The 19480-nt window shown below is 42.7% G+C and overlaps 2 protein-coding genes across 2 annotated transcripts; one reads left to right on the top strand and one right to left on the bottom strand.

Moving 5' to 3' along the window:
- Window positions 1-2249: 2249 nt before the first annotated feature.
- On the bottom strand, window positions 2250-4760 carry FOXC2 (forkhead box C2). Its single transcript, XM_072422520.1, has one exon. The coding sequence runs from the start codon at window positions 4335-4337 to the stop codon at window positions 2928-2930; it is 1410 nt and encodes a 469-aa protein (XP_072278621.1). The 5' UTR covers window positions 4338-4760; the 3' UTR covers window positions 2250-2927.
- A 5414-nt stretch (window positions 4761-10174) lies between these two features.
- Window positions 10175-14245, top strand: MTHFSD (methenyltetrahydrofolate synthetase domain containing). The gene is made up of 8 exons (XM_072422700.1): window positions 10175-10180; window positions 10441-10554; window positions 10586-10699; window positions 11036-11149; window positions 11508-11598; window positions 12129-12241; window positions 12592-12717; window positions 12963-14245. Exons 1-8 carry the CDS (start codon window positions 10175-10177, stop codon window positions 13425-13427), a joined length of 1143 nt encoding a protein of 380 aa, XP_072278801.1. The 3' UTR covers window positions 13428-14245.
- The last annotated feature ends 5235 nt before the right edge of the window (window positions 14246-19480 follow it).

Raw genomic sequence — 19480 nt, 5'->3', positions numbered from 1 at the left:
CAAAAAATCAAATCTTCCTTCAGATCTTCATTTAAAGATTAATTATGAAATGGAAAGATCGATCAATAAATGTTCAATAAATAATAAAATGTGAGATAGATCGATAGAAAGAATCGATAAAGATTTAGAGACAGATTTGTAAAATATTAGAATAATTCGTTCAATATCGTTCAATAGACAGAGATCTATAAATTGGTAATATCTATGTATTGATCTATCGATATCTCCGCCTATGTACAGATCTGTATCTCCTATGTATCGATCAGTAAATCGTCCATAATAAATTGATCGTTTCACGCGATGATCGATCTATCGATATACATTGCAGACATTTATATTACCAATCTCATCTGCACTATCGTCTGTGGAGATTTATATCTTGTCCGATCATTGTGGGGGTCCATTACAATAATTGGCCCCAGCTCTGGCAGACATTGGCCGATTTCTTAGTTTTGCCCCAAAATATTTTTATTAGAATTAGAACACAAAACTCCAAGTACAAAGCTAATAAATCAGACCGATCAGAATCCTAAAGCAAATTATTAAATAAGACAATAAAATCGCTGCAATCATGCGACATATTAACGCAGATTTGTCCCAGCAGCTTTTTGTCGCAGATCTGTCTGTGCGATACGATTAGAATCGGCCGATCCCCCCGCTGCCTCACAGCTTGGTCTGCTCGGCGGAGGCACTTTTTTTTTTTTAATATTATTTATTTTCTGCGGTACATTTCAAGAGGGCAAATATTCCAATGTTTGAGCAGCAATTATAGATGACCACAAACTGCCCGACATTAATATTCATCGCTGCACAATCTGCTAAACTCCCAGATCGGAAAATCCCAAATAAAACTTTCACAGAAAATAGCAACAAAGTTTTATCATCGCAGAACGATGGATGGGAAATAAGAGAATAAAACATAGAGACATAGATAATTAAAGATAAATAAGATCAAAAATAGGAAAATGAGAAGATACAAATAATGGGACACATTTACACAATGAATGTAGATTATTCACTTACCAAGGTGAATTATCGCCCTGCAGGGATAATTCCCTTTGCTTAGTGAATGCGGTGAAAATTTACTTTGCAGCGAATATCCAATCACAGCAAGAAAATCTAAACAAACAGGAAATTCCCTGCACATGATTGGATGGGGGAAAGTCAGCAGAGCTTCATCTCAATTACTAAATTAGGTGAATCATTCCCTGCAAGGGGGTCATTCACTGCGTTATGTAATCAGAACATTTATTTAGCAAATCAGCCCCATAGATCAATAAACATAACAGAGATAGATAGATAGATAGATAGATAGATAGATAGATAGATGATAGATAGATAGATAGAGGGATAGATAGATAGATAGATAGATAGATAGATAGATAGAGGGATAGATAGATAGATAGATAGATAGGAAATATTAGATAGATGGGATATAAAGATCATTAATTATATATTTTAGATAGTTAGCTGGGTAGATTGATCTATGAATAAGAGACAATCCCAGGGAAACATTAATCAATAGAATAGACTTTTATATAGATATTAGAAAGATTATTACATCATCAATAGGATAGATAGATACATTCATCAATAGAATATATATATAAATAAGAAAGAAAGAAAGAAAAGAAGGAAGGAAGAGAGAAGGAAGGCTTGGATCTACATTGATAAATAGTTACATTGTGGAAGAGTTTGTTTGTGTTTTCTGGCTATGAGGTATAAGAGAGAAATGTAATAAATATAGATACATGGGGAGTGTATTATACCCAGAGAAGAATGAGAGAGATAGAAAGGGAGAGAGCTCTGCATACAATAATGGTAATCCATTTTTACATTTCTAGATACATAATATAATAAAAATAAAGAGATACCTAGTTAGTTTGTATAGCAAAATAGATAAATGAGGATAATAGACAGATATGGTCAGTGTGACATGTAAAGTGTGACCTAGGATGTTTGATAGATAGATAGATAGATAGATAGATAGATAGATAGATAGATAGATAGATAGATAGATAGATGGATAGAGGGATAGATAGATAGATAGATAGATTAGATGGATGGATAGAATGATATTCTGACAGTTGCACCCTGCAAATCATGCATTGGAGAACTATTAGCTATAATAGGTCTATATATATTGTACACCCACCACAAACTAATACAACTTATAATTAAACAAATAAAAGATATGAAATATATAAAAGCTTTCTCCATAAATAAAACAAGAGCTCGGCACCCACACATCGCAGTAACACAAGTGTTTATTTCATGAAAAAAGGACAAAAATGACACAAAAGTCAGGAATGATCAGCTTGAGAAGAGCAGAATTCAGGATAAGCATCAGACCAGAGAAATCATCCATCGATTCAACAAGAGGGAAATAATAAATTATGTTCTTAGTTTTAATAAAGGAAAGAGGCATAAACTGGACGGAATATGACTTATTATAGACACGTCTGAATATTCTGCTATTTTCATAGATAATTTGGGAAAATAATAACCATTAAAAAAAAAAGAAAATGGTAAAAAAAATAATAAAATAAAAAAGCACAAAGATCCAGTGAACTGAACTTTAAATATTTGGGATAAAATGTCTCTAAATAACAGGCTGATTTATAGAATAGAAAGAAATCGTTTTTTTAAATAATCCCGCAACATTTTCTAGACAAGGTGGTCAGAATAAAGTTGGTCCATATAAATTTTTTTTGGGTAATATTTTTGGGTAGACCTACCATCATTTTGTATGTTTTTTTCTCTCTCCGTGTTCAAGTATCTATTTTTTTTTATTTTCTTCATGTCAGAGATAAAAAATAACCACTGTAGAGTCACATGATCCATTATTGCCTCCTGACGATTGGGTAGCAATATTGGGGGTATTGCATTGTTCCATGGTGCCAGTTTTGGGGTGCTTTCAGGGGGTGTCAGTACTTAGTGCAGTCATATGAATAAGGGCTACTATGGCGATAAATTGAGGGCGCAGACCTGTAGGGGATCTGGCAGCTGGCATTGGTGCCTACCTGGTGCTCTGCCAAGGCTGAACCCTCAATGCCCAGGCGGTGAGAGTTGAACATCTCCCTGACGCTGGGGAAAGTCTGCTGTTGGGAGCTGAAGGTGTGCCCAGAGAGGTGGTTGAGTTCTGCCCCATGGTTGAGGTACCAGGATGGAGTCTGCCCAGCTGTGCCCCCTTGCTGGTGGTGGCTGGAGGAGAGGGTCCCTTCCTGGCTGGAGCTGAGGCTCATGGAGTTTAAGGGGGATGAGGCTCCGCTGTGTTGCTCTGAGATGCCCTCTTCCAGTGTGGTGGGCACACACATGTGCCCAGTTCTGTCCGCTGTGTAGAGGCTCATGGCCCTCATACTGCACTGGTAGCTGGCACTGGAGTCCATGCCCTGGGCACAAGCCTGACTGTAGATGGAAGGCTGGCTTTGGGCGTAGTTCAGGGGCAAAGAGGGCACCATACCTGTCCGGTGTGGCACAGAGGGCACCGGGCTCAGCTCTCCATGAGGCGAAGTCCTGATGGTCATGATGTTCTCCACACTAAAGCCGGACAAGCCATTGCTGGATGGGTGGTGGTCTGGGATGGAGCTGTCGGTGGACACGGATGGGGTAGAGGCTACACTCCTTGGGCTATCCTGCATGGCACTGCCACCATCTGGGCTCAGGTTCTCCACCTTGGTGATGACTGCTGGAAGTTCTGGCGATTCACTCTTGATGACAATCTTCTTGTCGTGGTGATCTTTGGGCGCCTCCAAGCTGGTGATGCCACCCTGGAGCTTGCTGGGCTCCTTCTGCTGGCGATCATCCTTGTCCTTGTTGGCATCCTTCTTCTTGAACCTCCTTCTCCTCCTCAGGAAGCTCCCATTCTCAAACATGTTGTAGGAGTCGGGGTCCAGGGTCCAGTAGCTGCCCTTGCCAGGCTTTTTGTCGTCCCTGGGCACCTTGACGAAACACTCATTGAGGGACAGGTTGTGCCTGATGGAGTTCTGCCAACCTTGCTTGTTCTCCCGGTAGAAGGGGAAGCGGTCCATGATGAACTGGTAGATGCCATTCAGGGTGATCTTCTTGTCTGGGGCATTCTGGATGGCCATGGTGATGAGGGCAATGTAGCTGTAGGGTGGCTTTACCAGGTCCTTGGGCGCAGAAGGCTGGTGGTGGTGGTAGGGTCCATAGGACCGGCTCATGCCCGAGGTGTACTGTTCATGCCCGGGGTACACGCTCATCGGGGTGGGCATTGTGCCATAGGTGCCCGCCGTTCTGTAGTAGTTCTGCTCGCTTAAGTAGGGCACGACCCCCAGGCCATTGGGGTCACCCACGGAGTAACGAGCCTGCATCATCGGTGCTGAGATCTGAGAAGGCAGAACCGGGCTCGGTGCTCACCCAGAAGGTGGACGGTTCACAATCACAATGGCCTTCAGCTCAGCACCATCCTCATGGTAGGTCCACTCCCGGGTACCGGTTCTGCCAGGCCAGGGCTTGTAAGGAGGAGGAGGGTGGGGGTGGAGAAGACTCAAATCTCAGCTCTGCTCTCCTAGACTTCTTTCTCAACTATGGAAAACTTTTCCAAACTTTTTTCTGCGAGCTAAGCTTTTACTGGCAGCCCTCCACACCCTCTTCCCCAACTTCCAGCCAATCAGGGACCAGGAAGGGAAGCCAGCAGCCACTCAGCTCCCAGAAACTTTTCCACAGGACTCCAGCACCAAATCCTCCTTTTTTTTAACTTTACTTATCCAAATATGGAGCAGGCTGGATGGGGCTGAGATTTAAACCCACAGAGCCCCCAAAAACCAGGGCGCACAACCTGCAAAGGCAGCTTTATAGCAAACCCTGCAAACCTTCTAATACTATATTAACAAAAATATCATTTATATTGTATTTTTATTGTATTGTTTAAAAGCAAAAAGTTTAAAAAATAAAGAAAAAATAATCTTCTTCAGAACCCCAAATAACACAAATGATGGGGGATCCGACTTTAATAATATAACACCAATAAATGAAACTCAATATTAGAAAAAAGTACGAGTGAAATGATATTCTTTTCAGCTATTACGAGTTTAAATAATTTAAATATTAGTTTAAAATAATGTAATAATAGGTAATAAATATTTTAAGGATTTATAACTATTTTACGACTTTTACGCTTTTTTACATTTTTTGCAGCTTCATTCAATTTGCAAATGAAATAAATCCCTTTAATTGCCTCAATTCTTTTTCTTTTCAAAGAATATTTAAACAAGTTACTAATTCTTTTTTTATTTCAGTGCCATGGCTCGCTATTTATTGGCTCTTTTGATGCTTCCATTGAGGAGTCGGCTTGCTAATGAATTTAATTACATTGAAGTTTTTTCTAACAAGTAGCTGCGAAATGCTGAAAAGAGATCCAATTAATCCGAATCATGAATTCTGCAGCCACCGGGGGTCGAAAATGATAATTTTACTGACACTTCCATTTAAAGGAGTGATTTAAGCGGGAACTTCCAGGCTGCCAATAGATAAAGAAAGTTTTTACATTTTGTTGTTTTTGTGTTTTATTTGTTTTGTAGTTTTTTTCTGCACTGGAGGAATAAAATGAAACATCACGTTGAATTTTCCGCTGAATTGGATCGAATTTGTAGGCAGCAAAGGAGCCTAGGCACGAAATGACTCCCAGATGGAAGAGTGTTTTTAGGGCATTTAAAGTGAACCTGATACTTGTGTTTATTTAATGTAACACTTTCTGTTTTCTCATAGCCAGGTCGCAGGCGATGGAGGCGAGTTCAGATGATCCCTGCAAATTGCACAGGACAATTCTCCCTGGCCATAGGCATGCAGAGGGGCAGAGAAAAATTACCAAAAGCTTGCAAAAGTTTGTAAATTGTTGCTTAATAAAATATATAAATTGCAGTAAAAATTGCATAATAAAGAAATATATATTTATATAGCAAATACTTAATATCTCAAGCGTTATTATTAATTATTTTACATTCATTTCAGAATAAATAATAACTATTGCAGTTAAGTATTTCAGCAATCAGTACACTAATATACCTACAGCATTGTTGCAAATGAATACTCAACAATTCCTGTTATATTTTAAATATGAAAAGTGATCAAAATAATTGGCCTTTTTGTTTTAATCGAATTGTCCCCTAAACGAGCAAACAGATCGAGATATAAGCAATTGTAAATTTTATTTAATAAAATAATTACTAAATGATATGAAAGAAATTTATTAAATGAGTAAATCAGCGTATTTACTGCAATGATTTATTTTATGTCCTGTGCATAGAGAAGCCAGGGTGGTGTTGGGGGAAGTTCAGTAAATTGGCGTTCACATTTCTAGCTCAGAATTCTTTTTGCAGCAAGCAGGAGGCAATGAGAGATTTTATTGTGCAGGATTGGGATTTCAGCTTGGTGCACAGCGCCACCTGCTGCCACTAATCGGCGTTGCTGTTTGCTAGGAATGATTCCCATGCATGTGATGCCATCGTGTGGTGGTTTTGGAGAACACACCAGCAGAGAATTGGAATTTGTAAAACATTAGAAACAACTATAATACAAAAGTCTTAGCTTATTTCTGATTGGATTAGAGAAACATTAATGAATATAGTTATTGGACGACTTCCATTGGGTTTCCTCTTGTCGGTGAAGAAGCTGCAATTAATTTTCATTAAAGGAGATCTAAACTTCAATTGGATGAGGTTTAGTTTGCAAAATGATTGGATTTATTTATTAACTGAGTGAGGTCACATGTGCAAAGTGAATCCTCACTTGTTTTAGTAAATGAGGCGAATGGAAAATGCAACTGGAGAAGAATATCCAATCACATGCAAGGATTTAATAGAAATTGATTTTTCCCTGCATATGATTGGATAATTGAAGGATTTACTCTGATAGGACATAAATCACCTACACAAACTTATTTAAAATCTGTGGATCTCGTCCACCAGCTACTTCCTGTCTACATGCACTCACTCCATGTCAGCTGCACATCATTGCTCCTGATGGTGACAACAGTGACCCAGCCTGTGCAATGTGCAAGCATGGCTGCTGGTAATCTCCACTGAAGATACATTTCAGACTCTTTAAAACTATAGATTTTAGTAAAAAAGACCCTGGAGATCCTGCCACGTAGGTCCTTGTTCAGACACTTCCTGTTAGAGGGTGACAACTGTCTGTTAGTTGTGTTTCTGTGTTGTCACCATGCTACATGCTTCTGGTGAGGACTACGAGTGGTGGTGCTGACGATCCTCTGTTGTCACTGTTAGACAGGAAGTGGCTGAAAGGGCTGCAGGAAACCGGAGGCACTGAGATGTTAAGATGAGTATGTTATAGGAAAACACAGCAATCATTTATTATACACAGAGCAGGCAAAATGTCATCCAGTCAGGGTTTACATTCACTTTAATTTTCATTGCCGGCGGTGAGAGGGAATCCATGGATGCCGTCCAATAACTATAATCATTAATGTTCCTGTAATCCAATCAGAGAGGGGGGAGACTTACATTGTGTAAATCCGATGGGATCTGAGAGGGATTTGAAGGTTTCCAGAGATGTCACAGAAACACGAGATATGGCGCGGAGGTTGTAAACGCCAATTTATTCGCAGATTTTCATTTTTTGGGGAATTCGATAATCTGTGCCGGTGACAACATCTCTGCCCGGCCCCGAGGCCTTCCTATCACTGGAGATAAGATTAGGAATATGAAACCGATCAGCTCCCGCCACCGGGGACATCAGACAAAGGGGGAGGTTAATTAAACAAGAGGTCGGTGTCCCTCTGAGACGTATTACAAGTGTGATCTTTGGCACAACAGAGACGCAGTGATTGGCCGCAGAGAAATGTTCTGTGGATGAATTTGTTTTGTGAATGTCGAAGCGTTAGAGGAAAGAGCTGTATGAGAGCAGGGCCAGTGATAGGATAGGGTAAAATGGGGGCATGGCCCTGGGCCCTTACTGTCTCCAGGGCCCCAGGTGACAGAATGGCAGAAGAGCCAAATGCTTTGTTTGCAGTTTTGTGAAGACCCTTTTCTTGCCCCCCCCCCCATGACTGTGCCCTGGGGTACAAAGCCCCCTCCATAAAGACATGGGGTCACCAGTTTGGTGTGGAGGAACTCGAGTGTCCTGCACAGAGCCCTGACCGCATCCTACTGAACACGTTTGGGGTCAATTGGAATGGTGAGCCAGATCTTCTCATTCAACATCAGTACCTGACCTCACCAATAGGGGGCAATACCCATCATCAGTAACTGACCTCACCAATGGGGGCAAATCCCCACCATCAGCACCTGATCTCACCAATAGGGGCAAATCCTCACCATCAGCACCGGACCTCACCAATGGGGAAATCCCCACAGACTGCCCGAAAAAATTGTGAAAGGTATTTGCAGATGAATGCAGGTGGTTATGGGGGCACAACTCCATAATAAAAGGCAGTGGAATTGGAATGGGGTGTCCAACAATCTCATATAAGTTTGATTGTCAGGGGCCAATAAATAGGCGTCATGCCATGTCAAGAAATGAGCAGACTTTGCCAACTGTTGGCTTATTTGTTGCTCTGCCTCTTTTTTTCCATAGAAATGAATGGGGAGATCTCCCATCTAGAATTTGGATACAATGTTTCATTTTAAAGAAAACTCTAATGACTGGTGATACAACAGCGCCACCTTGTGGGGAATGCAGATAACAGCAGGACAGAAAACTCCCAACAGATTTCAAGTGGTTGTTCCATCAGTTTTTGCTATCTCCATGCTGAAATCCTAAAGTGCTGCCTGTTTTCCTGACATCACACACCCTGTGCTCCCCATGTCCGTGGCACTACACACCCTGTGCTCCCCATGTCCCTGGCACTACACACCCTGTGCTTCCCATGTCACTACAGCCCCTGGACTCCCCATGTCCCTGGCACTACACACCCTGTGCTCCCCATGTCCCTGGCACTACACACCCTGTGCTCCCCATGTTCCTGGCACTACACATCCTGTGCTTCCCATGTCCCTACAGCCCCTGGACCCCCCATGTCCCTGGCAGCACACACTCTGTGCCCACCCTGTCCCTGGCACTACACACCCTTTGCTCCCCATGTCCTTGGCACCACACACCCTGTGCCCACCCTGTCCCTGGCATCACACACTCTGTGCTCCCCATGTCCCTGGCACTACACACCCTGTGCTTCCCATGTCCCTACAGACCCTGGACTCCCCATGTCCCTGGCACCACACACTCTGTGCTCCCCATGTTCCTGGCACTACACACCCTGTGCTTCCCATGTCCCTACAGACACTGGGCTCACCACAGAACTATTTTTGAATTTTTATTACCCATAACCCCCCCCCCCCCCCACACACACACACACACACACACACATCAAATCCCTGTTGGGGGGTTGTGAGGGGGTGACTCTGGTCCCAGGAGAGGAGATTTCGCTGCCATAGCAACCGTACAAAGATCCCCCCGAAACCCCTCCTCTCCGCCTATTTATATTCCACTTACCCACAACAAAGATGGCGGCAGAGGAGTCAGAGGGGGCGGGAACAGACGGAAGTTTATAGAGAAAGTCAGCTGATCTGCTACAGGGGAAAGGGGCGGGGCAAGGAGACAGCTGGGCGGTGAGGAAGTTTGTCCCTTACAGGGAGCGGTAGGTGTCAGTGTAGCCACGTGGAGGGGGCTGGAGGAGCTCCTAGCAACCAAATATGGAGCCAGCACTGACACTGAGTGCAGGTGAGTCCCCCCATCCCCCGCCACTGACCCACTACTCCCCACACTGAGTGCTGCCACCCCTGACCCCATCCCCCACCCAGCCCTGCCACCCTGACCCCCTCCCCCCATTACTCCCTCCACTGACCCTGCCAACAGCCAGTGCTGCCCCCCCCCATTGATGACCCCTCTCCCCCATTATTTGTGCATTTATCTGCAGTTCCAATATTTAGCAATCATTTTACAGCTCCAAAAACTCTTGGCACCAGAATCCTGGGGGAGGTTGAGGTGCAAATGTGGGAACATGACCAAAGTGGAAAAAAAAACATTAACAGTAAATATTTTGTCATAGTTTTCAATGCATCTGTAAAACTCAAATCGTCCACCAGGGGGTGCTGATATGTATTGGATACAAAGTATCATAAGGCGCTATACATGGAATGAACTGGTACAGCTTATACATTGTCAGTGTATATACATCAGCGCCATCTGGTGGAATATGCAGGTATGACAACCGCATTTAAAACAGAATTTTTATTTGTGGGACCATGGTCACATCAGTTGTCCTGAAGCCACCTCCATCATCACTCTTAACCCCCTCCCTCCTCTAGTAATTTTAGGCGAAAAGGCTTTGCAGTTAACATTACAATTTATGGATCTCAATATGATTTTACACGTCAAAGTGGAGTAATGTAAAGTTGTTGGTTGGGTTCTGCATACAATGGTGTCCAGGTTTTTATATTTGTATCTCCTCTCGGTGTCCAGGGGGCTGCACAAGCCTGCGAAAGGTTAAGGGCCCTGCAGGAGTTCCAGGGGGCCACTACCGTTAAGATAAATCCCGACACGCCTCAGAAGAACGCTCGCTTCCTCACGTTAGAAGTAAGTAACCATTCTTTACCTCTCTGCCTAGAATTCCCGGCAGGCTTGTCAGAAAATCTGCAGCCTGGAGGTCTTCCGAAGCACCCAGGAGGTTAAAGTGGACCCCGACAAGCCGCTGGAAGGTGTGAGGCTGGCGGCTCTGCAGGTATGATGAGTCGCTGGTATGCAGTTCTGCTTCCTGATACTGCATGAAATATGACGCTATCAGAGCTATCAATAGAAGTTTGAGTCACTTGCTCCTGATGGTGTTTTCAGTCTTTGCTCAGTGCAGATCTCCTCTGCTTTGTGCAGCGCTATGGTAAGTGTTGGAGCTATATAAACAATCAGTGGTAGTAATGTGAATTGTGGACGATTCTGTTTGGCTATAATGACCAATAAAGCTGCATCTATCTATCTGAATGAAGATTCTGTTCAGTCCTATATGGACACCATGCTTCCAAGGACTCCAGAATTATATCCGTCTGCCCCTTATCCCCCGCAGGCTCATAAAACATTGCTGGTACCAACACCTCGCCTCCGAACCGGACTCTTCAACAGAATCAACCCTCCACCCGGGGCCAGCAAAGAGGTTCTGAGGATCTGCTCCACTTCACAGGTAGAGGGAAACTTATTCACCCCTTTATGAAATCTGCCCTTCGGCCTTACCCTTTATGAAATCTGCCCTTTGGCCTTCCTTTTTATGAAATCTGCCCCCCGGCCTTCCCCTTTATGAAATCTGCCCCCCGGCCTTCCCCTTTATGAAATCTGCCCCCCGGCCTTCCCCTTTATGAAATCTGCCCTCTGGCCTTCCCCTTTATTAAATCTGCCCCCCGGCTTTCCCCTTTATGAAATCTACCCTCCAATCTTCCTTCATTAAATCTGCTCCCCAGTACCAAGGAAGGAAGAAGCAAATTCCCTTTGTATCCCGCACACAGGTAATTCTTATTTAATCTGCTGCTTTCATTTATTTACAGGGTGTGCGGGATCACAGCGCCCCCTTGGGGCTGGATGCTGCGGTGCAGGTGGACCTGGTGGTTGTGGGCTCTGTGGCGGTGTCAGTGAAAGGTAATCCTCCCGTTTATCCTCCCTGATGACAATAGTATGATATAAGGGTGAGGCTTAGGACAAGTCGGACACCCAGTGGCTTTCCAGGGTGAGCACAAATAATCGGGTCATACTCCGTCTGTGTGCTGCCATGTATGGTGAGTATTAGCGACAATCCAAAGATCTGCTCAAAACCTAAAGTGAACCTGTCATTAGTCAATGCTGGCCAAACCAACAGGTTCTCTTTATTGCCCCCATTACCCAGCAGTGCATTTGCTTCCCCCCAGGCAGCGCTTACTGAAAGCCTCAGCATTTCTCTGAGTACGGATTTCATGCCCTGGGTGCCTGGTCACATGATTCTGGTAAAGATGATCAGCCATTCTGGATTCTCTAGAGGTCACATGATCAAGTGCTTAGCTTATAGACCTGTGATAAGCACTGAAGGGAGCCAGTCGCAGCCTCTCCCCTGGAAATGAATTTGGGCCCTTAGTAGGTCATAACATTGTTCAGTCCATAATTCTCAGTTGGGAAATTTCCTTTCTTTTGCTCAGGGTGGCGAATCGGGAAAGGAGAGGGGTTTGCCGACATGGAATATGCCATGATGGTGGCCATGGGGGCGGTGACAGACCAGACCACTGTAGTCACCATCGTACATGACTGTCAGGTAAGTGAGGTGAAACCATCTCGGGGCAAATCCCTAATAGAGCACCTAGAACAAAAAATGCCCCATATTTCAACTTACCAGTCCTCCAAATGGGGTGGCTGCATTTGTTTCCTTTTTTACGATCACATTTTCAGCAAATAAGGAAAATACCAGTTACTCCAACGCCAATCTTGTGAGCTAAACCGAAAGCTCAAACAATGTTATCTTCCCTCGCTAAACTAATACCCCCCAGTTTGCCTGACAACCATGACTCCCTCCATTGAGTGAGCACCCCCTATTGGTGACTATGTATTTGTGCACACGCGTGCGGTGCTGGTGTTTTGTCTATTTATGTATTTTTGCCTCCTTAGGTTCTCGATATCCCAGAGGAGCTGCTGGATGACCATGACCTGACCGTAGATTACATCCTGACACCCACCCGGGTCATAAAGACGGATTGTACCCGCCCCAAGCCCAAAGGAATCATATGGTCCAAGGTTTGTGGGGTTTATGAATGAGAAGGGGAAATGTGACTGAATTTTTATATAGTAAAAAAAAAAAATTCAAAGAAAAGGCAAAATTGTAAACTTTTTTTTTGTCTTTCTCTGGATCACCTGAGGGTGCTGATTCCAAACAAATCTGATACCCCTCGGGTCAGCATGTTCTAGACAACCCAGGGATGGCAAATGTATGGGCCACAGGGCAAAATCAGCCCCCAGCTTTTGTTTTCTCTCTTCTGTAGATAAGTTGGGAGATGATGGAGAAGATTCCAATCCTGAAGAAGCTTCGGGAGAAAGAACGGCGTCTAGGAAAGGAGGTGACCCTGAAGGATGAGCCGGAACCTTCCATGAAGAGAACAGACCATTCATCCAAATCTCCACACGCTAATGAAGAGACTCGGACTTTGCCCATTCAGGTGGCACCCATTGACCACAAAGGCAGCTCCACGGTCTACATCGGTGATATCCCCCCCACTATGCGGGTCAGTGAACTGAAAACGATATTGAGGAGCCGGGACGCCCTCCCTGTTCACCTCAGCTGGCAGGGAGCCCAGCACCGAGCTTTCCTGAACTACAGCGACCCAGCTCACGCTGAATTCGTATTGAGAAAACTGGAAGGGTTGAGTATTGGGGATCACCCCCTACGGGTGGAAATGGCTAGAGGTCAGCGCAGCAGAGGCAGCGTACCCGAGGAGGGGAGAAAATAGGTCAAGGAATTGGTGAATCCCTGTGGATTCCTAGGGGGGTGAATTGCTGATGTTGGTGCACACAAGGGGGGTGTGCTGGTGAAGGGCAAATCTGCCATTAGAAGTGGCAATCTAATTGTGATTAGTTACTTGGATATGAATCCAAAATATGAAACCTCAAGGATAACCTTCAGCCAATGCTGACCAAGGTGGTGAAGGGGTCTGACACTCCTATGGTTCTGCAAAAGTAAATGGGCCGCTCAAGTGACTTTTACTACATTGCCAAGAAATGAGCTCCTGGCTGCCATTGAAGCTTAACCCTTTTAAAGCCACAATGTATGGCGCATGACATTGGCAGCAAAAGAGTTAAATCATGAATGCCAGGGGGGAGATAGTGCTACACTGATCCAGGTCAACCTATTCTTTTTGTAGGTTATCCCATGAGCCTGGAGCTAACCTCCCTGGTAATGCTCGGTATAGGTAATGCTGAATCTTACATACAAAACCGCTGATCCTAAAAATCTGCAGGGATGGCGAGAGCTCTCATTATGGGCACAGCAGATGTACAGACCCAGGAACTCGGCACCGGGATGGGGGGATCTCCTGGTGGTAAAACTCTCCAGTATCTGAAAAAAGCCAAATTGTATATTTTGAGTGCACTGACCTTATAACAATCATGTGAGATAAAAGGAATTTTAAAATTTGTGTCCTATTTAGAGCCAAAGCAGTGATGGGTTAGGTGAGCCTTGTTCTCTATCAGTTTTTGTGTATTTTGTTTGAAGACAAATTTGTTTTATTTGAATTGCTCACCAATAAAGGTGCTCAATGCTGTAAAATAATTTTTTTTGGATTTGCTGTAACATTCACCTGCCATGTTAAACCTTTTCCCTTTAACATGTTTTACATTTTAGCATTGCAATCATTTTAATTAAAGAAAACGTATCAATGAGATATGATGTGCGCTGCCATTGCTACCCTTCTATGTAATCCAGGTCGGTGTTCTGATGCATTGCTTTTAATACTTTTTGTATCACTGACCCACAATGAGGATGCAGCAGTGCCAATGATCATCATATTCCTATGTTGCTTGTCATAGAAAATGAAACAAAAATATCTGTGGAGGTCTTAAAGCTGGGTGAGGAACCGACAAACTACCAAGGTGAGGGAGTCACCGGCCATGGCAGGACTGAGCACAAGACACAAGGTGGGTATTCATATGCAAGGGCTCTCCAAGAAGACCGGGGATTCATGATGTGATGTTCATGCAACATTGAGGATTGAAGACGTAGTGCTAATCCAAGGAAAGACATTGTGCCTACTTTCCTTCCATGCAGCCATCAATTTTTGGGTGGTGAATTCAGAAATGACCCCAGTTTTTTTGCTGTCACATGCAGTGTTTACGATACAGGGTACCCTCCATTTTTGTCAAAAAACATACAAATTCTAGATACAATGAAAACATATTGAAATAATAATTTAATTGACTGTTTATTCAAAATTTTTTTTGTTGTTCATACAAAGCATTTATTGTTACTCTATGACATTTTTTTTTTTACAGTAAAACATTTGAAAATTAAGCGGCTAAGCGGTTTAGGTAAAAAGTTACCCTTATAGCTTTTCCTGGAGTGTTCAGTGTTAGGACAATCCTGCCGGATTCTCCGACAATAGTCAGCCATCATATGTACATCCCATCTACCCTGATACCGTCCTTCCATGACCTTCAGATCTTGGTGGAATCATTCACCTTGCTCATCACTGACTGCACCAAGGTTTTCCGGGAAGTTAGAAAGATGGCTATGCAGAAAATGCGCCTTGATGCTCATATTGCAACCAAGCATTTTGTAGCTCTCCAAGAGTTTCTGGACAATTTCTGTGTATTTTTTTGCTCGTGTGTTTCTAAGAAAGTCCTTGACAATGATAACCAAGCATTCTTTTCGACTTCTGGCATTGTCCTGATGAAATGTTCATCTTTGATGAGCTGCTGAGTCTGCGGACCATCAAACACACCGGCCTTTATTTTTTCAAATGACCGGCTAGGAAATTCCAAAATCAGGTACTTGAAACATTCTCCTTCAGTTGGCAAAGCTTTAACAAACTGCTTCATCAGACCCAGTTACATGTGCAGAGGCGAGAATATAATATTCTTTCTATCAACAAGTGGCTCATGTAGAATGTTTGGATCTCCTGGTTTTAGGGCAGATATTGGAGGCCAATTCCTTTCCACCCAATCCCCTTAATGAGCTCTGCTGTCCCACATGCACAGATAACAGGGATACTTTAAGGTCAACACAGATGACCCAATTGTGTTGGTGATATTGCAACAACTCAGTGACTCTCTTTATGTCTGCATATTCATCGCAAAGAGAAACTGAATGGCCAATTGGGACTGTCCCAAATATATTGCCATTGTGAAGGAGGACACACTTTAAACGCCGATTTGAGCGATCGATGAATAGTCGCCATTCAGTTGAGTTATAGATTGGAATTCCCAATTCCTCCATTAAACCAGGTATGTTATGGCAATACACAAAGCCACTGTCAGTTCTAAGTCGTGCAGAAGTGCAATTTCTCTGGTTGGAAAGTACGATACCTTCGTTCCTTTTTCAAGTAAGTTTCTCACGCAGTCTGGATGCTAGGAGTTCTGAAGCCTTCTCCGATAATCCCAAATCACTCAACTCATGCTGATCAAATCCCTTATAGAGTTCTCTTCGATTTCCAACTCTTCATCATTGTTGTCTCCTAGTTCATCACCATAATCATGTTCTATAAGAGAGGGAAGTGTAACGAAAACCGGCACTGGGATTTCATCTGAATGAGCCACAGGGCGTATAGCCGATGGTAGACTAGGATACTCTATGTTACATTAATTTTTCCTGTTATATCCTGAAGTTTTCACTATACACAAGTAACAGTCACTGAACTCCTGGCTCTCACCAAACCATTGGTATAGCAAATGTCATCTCATCACGTGTTCCCTTTGTCCACATCCCTAAATCCTCCACACACTGCACACCTTATGAGGGGCCCAAGACTTATCCTGATCACCAAGTTTAACTTTGAAATATGCCAAATAGGCTTGCTGTACAAATGTGCTGATGTTCACCCTATGACTGGGAATGGTGAAACTGCCACAGATATAACAAAATGAATCAGGGTTGTTTAGGCACTTACATGGCGAAAAACAGAAGAGCCAGACATGATCTGAGAGAAGGGAAATACGTGTGTAAAATAAATTTTACTTATTCACTACATGGAGCAGCGCACAACCTCTGACCACCCTGTCCTGCGTGTAAATTAATAGCCGATACAAATCCACGCTACAGTAATCGCATTATTATAAGCAGGAGAGAAAAAACCTGATGTGATAGAAGAAAACTAACTGCACTTTCACAATCAGCATAACTAAGTGTAATAAGCTAAAAAATTGAAGTCAACAAAAAGTTTGTTCAAAATTGTTCCCCAGTGTTATTTTTAATAGAAGCAGAAAGGATACTCCTAAAAATATAAAACCACCTGTCAGCGAATTTCAGGGGGAATCAATTATAAATAGATAAGTGAATACATGGCAGCAGGGGCACTGGACTGATAGGTCAAAATGTGAAATATTTGGCTGTAGCAGAAGGTAATTTGTTTGCAGAAGGGCTGTAGTGGACTCTTAAGTGTCTGAAGGCTGCTATAGGTTCCTGGCAAGTCGGGCTGCATTTCTGCAGAGTTGGGGGTTTGCCCGGTATTAAATGGGGCTCTCTATAATGAGAAATACAAGCAGATACTTATCCTCATGCAATACCCACAGGAGGCGTCTGATTGGCCCTAAATGTATTCTTAAGCAAGACAATAACCCCCAATACCATTAGAAAGTATCCTAAATGTCAAGAAGACAAGTGTCAAGGTGACCGCATTTTATTCATCAACCGATTAATAAATATGTAACAGTTGAATTAAAAGAGTTTCTGGCTGGTGATTTGTAAAAAAGATCCTTACAATGCTTTGCAATTATATTTTTTCATCAAATAAAGATTTCCTGGATAGTGAAGGGTGGCTGGATCTGGGTTGCACTCACTGAGAAATTTAGATAGCAAATCTAGATTTTTATTATTACATCCATTTGGTGTTTTTTTATCCAGCCACTAGGTGTCGCCATAGTACCACTAAATGTAAATATATTTTTGGCCATTAGGCGTCGCCCTTGTAGCATTGTTCAATGATTATTATTAAACAATAAAAGTTTTATCTGTTTAATAAATGAGCCAGATCTGTGTCACATGGAGTGTGAACATTTTCAAGGAGGGAGATTCCCTCTATTAGTGCTATGGTCACCAGGAAAAAAAATGGCAAATTTCAAAATATGTGATACCAGTACAGGTATTGAGAAAATGGAATGATTATGACAAGGTGAATGTTACTGAAGAATAAAGTAACAATGACACCACACTGGGAATTACCTTTCAGCAAAAGCTAGACCAACACTGGCCAGCTTTGAACTCCTGACCATAGCACATGAGACTGCAATAATCCCTAAACACCACAGGGGGGTGCTGTATCAACTAGGAAATCAGATTCCTATCAATTAGGATGCAAGATATAGGCTGTTCCTGTACACAGCCTGTCCTAAGTAATATCCACACATAATGAGGCTAGAGGACTGAAAGAAAATAAATAGCAAAAACAGGAGGGCCAGAGGCAGTGCAGATCAGTGGGAGAGGGCCTGATGGTGCCATTAGTCATCCTACAGGAAGTAAGGTTAGTTTCAGATATCTGCTGCAGCTTCTAATGCTTCTTGTGGAAGGTGAAATGGGACTATTCACTTTCATGTGTGAAAGAGCCTGCTGAGCTTTAATAGTTCTGCACGCTAGCATTTGATTTAATCTGAACAATGTTTATTACAACAAACCTTTTTTTCAGATGAGAAAATCTGGCTGAAAAAAATAAATATGAAAATATTGATGTTGGGTGACACCAGATAACAAAGTTTGTTGAGGAGGTTACTGCTATGTAAGTATATATATATATATATATATATATATATATATATATATTTGAGGGACAGTTAGTGACATGACTTTGGACTTTGTACAGGGATGCGTTATATGTTGGCACTATATAAACACTGTGTAGTAGTAATATTAGAACTTTGTTTTTTTAGTTGCAGGCTGTCATAATAAAAATTGGACACTAGGTGGCAATGTTACACTTCACATTTTTATATGAACTTTAAATACTAAAAACTGGCAACAAGTAAATAGGTCAGCAATGTGTTATGTGCACTGCAGTCTTTATTATAGCTCCAACATATACTATAGTACTGTACAGAGAACACTGAGCCAGTCCCATCAGTCTCTGTACAGAGGAGCTGACACTCTAATGTCCCCCCACAGTCACACACTATTATTATAAAAAAAAACGCCACTTGTAGTCACCATTGGAAGCCATTGTGGCAGGGTGACAACTCTGGAGCAGAATTACAGTGAAGTTGTCTCTCCATAATAGCTGAGCCAGGACCTTTATGGCAGGATCACCATATGCCTTTTAAAATGACATGCTAAAGCATACATAGATTTAATGATTAGAATTACTTCTGATTAATAGGAAATTTGGTTAATTTTGGTCAATTTTATTTTTTGGGGTTTATAAACTGATGATTAATAACTTATAATAATTAGATTTATTGGGTGCATTCATTTTATTTTCACATCCTGTCTTAGGGTGACAACACTCATTCACTGTATTGTATATGGGGAGGGGCAGTGTTGTCACCTTATAATGGGATTATAGCACCCCTCCACCCACCCCTGACACACACACTTCTTATCCCCATAAGATAGATGCAAGGTGCCCCATCCAGTTGTTGGCCCTCTGCTGGCTGCTAGTATTATTTTCAGGTATTGATCTATAATGAATTACATTCACCCAAAAATAATATCTGTCCTGATGAAATGAATAATATGATGCAATGCGTTTTTAGGGCTCAGCACCCAGATCACAATATGGTAGATTATGGTAGAAGTCTGCCCGTGCCATGGCACACCTCCATGGCCAGGTGTTCTTCCTTCCTAGCACAGGCTTGGCACCAACAA

The sequence above is a fragment of the Pyxicephalus adspersus genome, chromosome 9 (assembly GCF_032062135.1).
Source record: "Pyxicephalus adspersus chromosome 9, UCB_Pads_2.0, whole genome shotgun sequence".
Taxonomy (NCBI): domain Eukaryota; kingdom Metazoa; phylum Chordata; class Amphibia; order Anura; family Pyxicephalidae; genus Pyxicephalus; species Pyxicephalus adspersus.
Note: the sequence above shows the minus strand (reverse complement) of the source record. Positions and strands in the feature narration are given on the sequence as shown.